The sequence below is a fragment of the Gossypium hirsutum genome, chromosome A13 (assembly GCF_007990345.1).
Source record: "Gossypium hirsutum isolate 1008001.06 chromosome A13, Gossypium_hirsutum_v2.1, whole genome shotgun sequence".
Lineage (NCBI taxonomy): Eukaryota > Viridiplantae > Streptophyta > Magnoliopsida > Malvales > Malvaceae > Gossypium > Gossypium hirsutum.
In genome coordinates, this window is record NC_053436.1 from 21,266,770 (window position 1) to 21,274,247 (window position 7,478).

General features: G+C 37.0%; 1 protein-coding gene across 1 annotated transcript; it reads right to left on the bottom strand.

Moving 5' to 3' along the window:
* Window positions 1-704: 704 nt before the first annotated feature.
* LOC107960340 (uncharacterized) lies at window positions 705-2,873 on the bottom strand. The gene is made up of 5 exons (XM_016896679.1): window positions 2,384-2,873; window positions 2,116-2,289; window positions 1,628-1,761; window positions 1,419-1,507; window positions 705-900 (listed from the first exon to the last, which is right to left on the bottom strand). The coding sequence occupies exons 1-5, from the start codon at window positions 2,871-2,873 to the stop codon at window positions 705-707; spliced, it is 1,083 nt and encodes a 360-aa protein (XP_016752168.1).
* Between the last annotated feature and the right edge of the window lie 4,605 nt (window positions 2,874-7,478).

A 7,478-nucleotide genomic window follows, 5' to 3' on the forward strand; every position in this document is an offset into this window, starting at 1 on the left:
GTACTCCCGGGATGTACTAATAAACAACCACTATCTACCTTATCTAATATCTTCCAAATCAATTCAGTGTCCTTAGGAACACAAATCCTATCTCGGAATCTCAAGCAACCGTCGAAACGGATACGAAAATTTGATTCAACATCTGATTTGCACAGGGTTTTCTTGGAAAGTAATTCACTATCACTCTTATGAGCCTCAAAAATTTCTTAAAGAAACGTTGGTCTAGCATTTAACTCTACTAGAACGAAACCATCCTCTGACAAGGTGAATCGAGCATTCATTGCTCTCAAAGCAAACAATGATTTTCTACTTAATGCATCGATGACCAAGTTTTCTTTTCCCGGATGGTAATCAACTCATAATCTTTTAATTGTTCCAACCATCTACGTTTCCTCAGATTTAAATCCTTTTGGGTCATCAAGTATTTAAGACTTTTATGATCAGAGTATACTTGGCATATCTCTCTGAACAAATAATGTCGCCAGATCTTCAGAGCAAATACTATGGCGGCCAACTCTAGGTCATGTCTCGGATAGATCTTCTAGTGAAGTTTCAATTGTCTCGAGGCATAAGCCACAACTTTGCCCTCTTGCATAAGGACACATCCGAACCTATTCAAAGAAGCATCACTATAAATCACGAACTTTTTTCCTGATTCGAGTTGTACTAGTACGGGAGCCTCAGTCAACAACATCTTCAACTTCTCAAAACTCTGCTGACTTATCCAACCGTTCAAACTTGACTCCTTTTTGAAGCAACCTTGTCATGGGATTCGCAATCATAGAGAAGTACTTTACAAATCGCCTATAATAATCAACCAACTCTAAAAAGCTCCTAACTTTAGTCACACTCTTTGGTGGTTTCCATTCAACAATAGCAGATACTTTTCTGGGATCAACCCTAATACCATCACTCGAAACAATATGGCCCAAAAAGCCGACTTCTCCAAGCCAAAACCCACTTTTGCTTAAATTGGCATACAATTGATTGTCCCTCAGAGTTTGCAAAAACGGTTCTCAAGTGTTCGGCATGTTCTACCTTGTCTCTAGAGTATATCAGGATGTCATCGATGAATACAACTACAAACTTATCTAGATATGGCTGAAATACTCTATTCATTAAATCCATAAACACGACGGGAGCATTTGTTAAGTCGAAAGGCATGAAAAGAAACTCATAGTGAACATACCGCATCCTAAAAGCGATTTTAGGCACATCTGCTTCTTTAACTCATAGTTGATAGTAGCCAGATCTCAATTCTATCTTAGAAAACCATGTTGCTCCCTTCAGTTGGTCACACAAGTCGTCAATTTGGGGCAAAGGGTATTTGTTCTTTATCGTCCTCTTATTTAACTGCCGATAATCTATGCACAACCTCATAGATCCATCTTTCTTTTTCACAAATAACACTGGAGCACCCCCACGGTGAAAAGCTTGGACTCACAAAACCCTTATCGGCCAATTTTTGCAACTGTGACTTTAATTCTTTCAGCTCAGCTGGGGTCATCTGATACGGAGCAATCGAAATAGGCGTGATCCCTGGCATTAGCTCTATGCCAAATTCAACCTCTCTATTAGGGGGTAACCCAGGCAATTCTTCTGGGAATACATCTACATATTCACTTACAACCGGTACTGACTCAACCTTCAACTCTGATTCCTTAGTATTTATTACAAAAGCCAAATAAGCTTCACATCTTTTCCTCAAACACTTCTGAGCAGACATAGAGGATATCACCATAGGTAAGTTCCCTGGCTCACCTGATTCAACCCAAAGGGTTTCATCATTTTCACATTTTAATTTAATAGCCTTTTGTCTACAATTTACTACAGCATCATGGAATGTCAACCAGTCCATATCCAATATGACATCAAACTCATCGAATGGTAACAACATCAATCGGTTAGAAAACAATGACTATTAACTACTAAAGGACATTCCTTACATACTTTATTGACTATCACATGTTTGCCTAATGGGTTTGAAACTTTAATTATAAACTCCATAGACTCAACAGGTATATTCGTGCTAAACACCAACTTCATGCACACATACGAATAAGTAGAACCAGGGTCAATCAAAGCAATAATAGTATTACCATAGAGAGAATGTACCGGTGATCACATCAGGAGAGGATGCATCTTCACGTGCACGTATGGCATAGGTTCTCGCTGGAGCTCTAGCTTCAGACCTTACGGTAGTGTCTCTCATCACATTCTTGCTACCAGCCCCATTTCCATCATTCTTCTGAGGTCTTCCTTTAAGTTGGTGCCACTTGGCCTTGTAATCTGAATTTTTTCTTTATCATTCATCTCAGGGAAATCCTTAATAGAGTGGTGTAGAGAACCACACTGAAAACAAGATCCATCGTTCATTCTACACTTGCCAAAATGATTTCGACCACAATGCTGACATTCTGGTTTGGAAGATCTGACATTGCCCACGCTAGCCACTGATGTAGCTCGAGACTTAAAATCCGAATCTTGCTTCTTACGATCTGGTGTGAATGTCCAGCAAATGCGTGGAAACGAGAGTAGATGTCTCTAGATTTCTTAAACTGAGATGGAAATGACTTGCTTGCATGCCTCTTCCTTGCATCTCTAATTTCAGCTTCGGTTTTCTTCTTTTCCTTGATTAATTCCTCGACTTTACAGGCCCGATCAACAAGTACTACAAACTCTTTCAACTCAAGGACACCCACTGATAGTCTAATGTCCTCATTAAGTCCATCTTCAAACCTTCTACACATCTTGGCCTCGGAGGATAAACACTCCTGAGCGTACTTACTAAGTCGAACGAACTCTCTTTCGTATTCAATGACCGTCATGCAACCTTGTTTCAAGTCAAGGAATTTCTTGCGCTTTTGATCCATAAATCTTTCACTGATGTATTTTTTCCAGAATTCCTCTTGGAAGAATTCCTACATGAACCTTTCCTGAAGCACTACTAAAACTAACGTCTTCCACCAGTAGTATGCAGAGTCCCTCAACAAGGATATGGCACACTTCAAGCATTCTTTGAAAGTGCAACATAATTCATCGAATACCCTGATGGTATTCTCAAGCCAGAATTCTGCCTTTTCAGGGTCATCATCTTTATTAGCACGAAACTTCTCGGCTCCATGCTTCCGAATCTTATCCACTGGAGGTCTATTCCACCTCTCAAGGTCCATACCCTGGGGCACTACAGGAATAGGTTGAAGGATAGGTGGCGGAGCATTCGGGTTTGCTTGGACAAACTCCGTGTACCACTGATCCATCATGTGAAGAAAGGCCTGTCGAGCCCCTTCTCCTCCTCCCTGACTAACCGTGGGAGGTCGATTATCGGAGGGCACCGCCCCTTCGACTAGGTCCAGCGTATTAATTTCTACGTCGTCTAACAAAGTTCGATCGGGATCCATTACTATATGAAAACACAATTTAAAAGATCAGGAGTCGTCACAATATCACAATCTATCTATGGCATGTATAGCTAGACTCATACACACGCTATGTTAGTTTGAGAACTGACTAAACTATAGCTCTGATACCACTAAATGTAACACCCTACACTCGTACCCCACGACGGGTTGGAGTATGTGGTATTACCTAACTTAAACTTATGCATATAGAAATTTTCATAACACCGAAACATGGTCAAATTAAAACTTTTTCAATTTTAATTATAAACTCCTTAATAAGAGCCTACTAAGCCCAAAACATCCATTGGAACCCATTCAGAAACAATCCGAGTCCTTTAAAGAACTTTGAAAATAACTCTTAATACAGGGGCACACGCTCATGTGGGAGGTGTGACAATTCAACATGGTCGTGCTATTGGCCCGTATGGCTCACACTGCCTAAGTAATACAGGGACACGCCCGTGTCCTATACCCGTGTAGAATTAATTCTAAATGCACACCTGCAGGGGTTTTCACACAGCCGTGACACGCCCGTGTCCTAGCCTGTGTGCAAAAACTTGGACATTCTGTTTCTGATGTTAGCAATCCTTCAGGGCCACACGGCCAAGGCACACGTCCGTGTGCTAGGCCGTACCCTTCACATGGCTGAGAAAAACGGCCGTGTCTCTGCCTGTATGTTTCCTACCATGCATACTAACTTACAATTCTTACGTACAGGAGACACACGGCTAAATCAAATGCTCATGTGGTGAACCGTGTGTCACACACGGCCTAGACACACGCCCATGTGCCTACCCATGTGGACAAAATAAGGCTATTTACCAAGCCTTTTTGTCACCCTTACTTATGTAACCTGCACAAAAATCACTTTATACTAACATAAGGGCACATCACATAGCCAAAATAACCACAATGGACAACATTTCATTTATACAATTTACTCATCCATGAAAATATCATCTTCTATTTATAAATCAAAATGAGTATTGACCATCATCCATGGCCTTATACGAAATGAGTATCATATTCATCATATGAGCCAACACATTATGGCTAACTAACAAAACACTAAACAAAGACTCGAGTCCCTATACATGCCAGAAAATAAAACAATGAAACTAGCTATACCAAGGTCTTAAGTGATAGTGATCGAAGCTTTTGATGTCACTGGATCCCCGATGCTAGATTGGCGGCACTAAAAGAAAATTAAAGAAAGAGGGTAAGTGTGGGGGCTTAGTAAGTACATATATGCAAATAAAGTGTAATTATAAGAAAATCATATTCATCCAACGGTAGCTTGTCATGCTCAAAAGATATAAATCACTTAATGTCTCTATCTTACCCTTATTTTCATTCATGTATACTTAATAAACTTAGTTCTTTACTTAGGTCGTAACCATGAATTCGGTATACATACCTCGTCAAAGTATTCACCAACTAAATCCTCAGGTTACCCGTTGAACTCTCGAAATACATATGGATATGTGAGGAATTTGCATTTAAATGCCATATAAGAAATTAGGGCTACCTCGTGCTATGAAACACTCACATTTGAGCTACTCACAAGCCTTTTTATCAAGTCAAGACCCGGACCCCATAGCTATCATGTAACGTATGCTCATTGAGCCACCCACAGGTCTATACACAAAGTCAGTACTCAGACCCACATTACCTATGGCATTTATCTCATGAACTCGAACTCAACTCATGAGTTCGGACAACATAATTTTCATAACATGCCCCTTTGTATCCTATACTATGTCTAAGGTTCAACGAGACCTCATATCTAATTGACTAGCATCGCATTTGCTCACATTGTAATTTACTCACATAACATGTCATTTAAACATTCATGGCAATAATTAGAATCTAGATACATAACAATAATAAGCTAATTACACATGTATACTATTAAAATATGCCAAAGTAAGCTTCAATAACACATTATTTACATATGTACTTACCTCGATACAAAATGATGAAGACGAGCTTAATCCCCGTAAACTTTGTTCTTAACCCGATCAAGACCCGAATCATGTTTCTCTTGATCTAAGTTAATAAAATTCATTTATTTCATCAGCACATCAATTTAAACGCCCGAAAGTTCATAATTGGGTAAAATGACTATTTTGTCCCTAGACTTTCACAAAATGATCATTTTATGCCTATGCTCGAAAATCGATTTTTATTGAATTTCTTCATATTATAAACCTAACTGAACCTTTTTTACTCTTATAGTAATCCAAAATTCCCACTATTTCACATTTTTATCATCTATTTTACAACTCATGTAAAATAGTCCCTATTAAGGTTTTCATGAGAAATCCATTAGTTGTTTATTACTCACCAAAGGATCATATTCTTCCATAAAAATTCAGAAAAAAAACCTAAATGCTCTCATGGAAAAACCCTAGACCTTCAACCATTTTGCAAAATAGTCCCCTCATTTAAAAGCTCTTTCTTCAATGGGTCCAAAAATGTAAAAATCATCAAGAAAAGTCATGAAAACCACTTACTTGTGAAGACTTAAAGTAGCTGAAATTTTCAAGCTTAAAAAACCCCTCTAATGGCCAATTTTTCGGTGGAAGAAGAAAGACTGAAAAAAAGATGAAACCTTTTGTTGTTTTATTTTATTCAAGCTAGTCAAAATTGGTAACCAAACACCACCTGACTTTCCCATCAACTTGCCCCTATGGCTAGCCAGCCTAGGAATTAGGGGGTCTAATTGCTCTTTAAGGCCCCCAAATGAGGCTCATTAGCTAACTGACACTCTTATCTAACAAAATAGGACTTTTACACTTTATGCGATTTAGTCCTTTTTCACAATTAGGCAAGCAATCGCTAAAATTAATTCACTAAAATTTTCATGTACTTATCTAATCAGGCTACAACACATAAAATAATATTTAAAATAATTTCCTAAACCTCAATTTTTTGGTTACGAAATCACTATTCTGACTAACCCCAAAATCGGGTTGTTATAGATCTAAGTGAAGTTATTGCATGTCTTGAGCCAAAAAAGTGTTAGGAAGACTTTTGCATATGACTTGAAATTTTGATGTGAATATTGCCAAGAATCCTAGAAAAATTTTGCTTTATTTAATTAAAGGCACTTTTGTATTATATCCAATATATTATTTTTACCCTATAAATAAATATTATTAGGTTAGGAGAAAACTGAGACCTAGCCGTTTTTAATTTTATTTTGTTTCCTTTATTTTATGGGTTTTTAAACCTTCTTTTCTTGTCAGAGGTTTTATCGAAGTTTGATTTAAAGAAATTTGTGAGACTTATTTTCACTTTAATTATTTTTTGTTCTTTTGTATTCATGAATCTTTTGTTTTAAATACAACTACTGAGGTTCAATGAATATGTACCCAATGTTCAATTGCTTAGAATGGTTGCTGAGTCAATTAGGAGGATTAAATATGTAATTGATTCCTTTATTCTAATACTAGTAACGAATTGCATATCTCATTTATGTCGTAATTTACGTTTATGTGGGGTGTATGTGTGATCTAGCTTAAATGAGCCTCGTTGAAGTGAATTTGTTGGTGAGAATTAAGTCTCTTCAGCACTTAATGCTGCCAATGAATTAAATTTTGGGCATTGAGTTGCGAGGTTATTTATCAGTTAAGGAAGTAATTTCAAATGAGTTGTCTTTTACTTACCGAACAATTAAGGAAAGATTGGTTGTTTGGTGTTAAATCAGCAACTAGGTCTAATTTATTAAAGGCGTTGAAGTTATAATTGTATCGATCATTGAATTCATAAATCAAATGAAATTTTACCTTTGGTTAGAGCTTTTTCCCATCGATTTTTCTAGAACCTTTAATTATTACTTTCTTCAATTTAAATTTATTTTTTAGTTTAATTCCAATTTTTGCTTTCATAATCCCCCTTTTATTTACTTTATATGTTTTTGTTGAAGGAATAAAATTATTACTGATCTTTGTGGATATAACTCATTGCTATCTACTAATTTATACTTTTATATTTTCAAATAGTTTTCTTTTATTTTTGTAGGTCTTGACAACCTAGCAAAAAATTATATTCTAAGTTAAATATGATGAAAAT

Coding starts and splice junctions, on each gene's coding strand:
- LOC107960340 (XM_016896679.1), bottom strand. CDS start 2,873: ATGGATCAAAAGCGCAAGAAATTCCTTGACTTGAAACAAGGTTGCATG. Junction 1,762..2,115: donor CTCTCCTGATGTGATCACCG/GTACATTCTCTC, acceptor GGGTTGAATCAG/GTGAGCCAGGGAACTTACCT. Junction 1,508..1,627: donor AGGTTGAGTCAGTACCGGTT/GTAAGTGAATAT, acceptor GCTCCGTATCAG/ATGACCCCAGCTGAGCTGAA.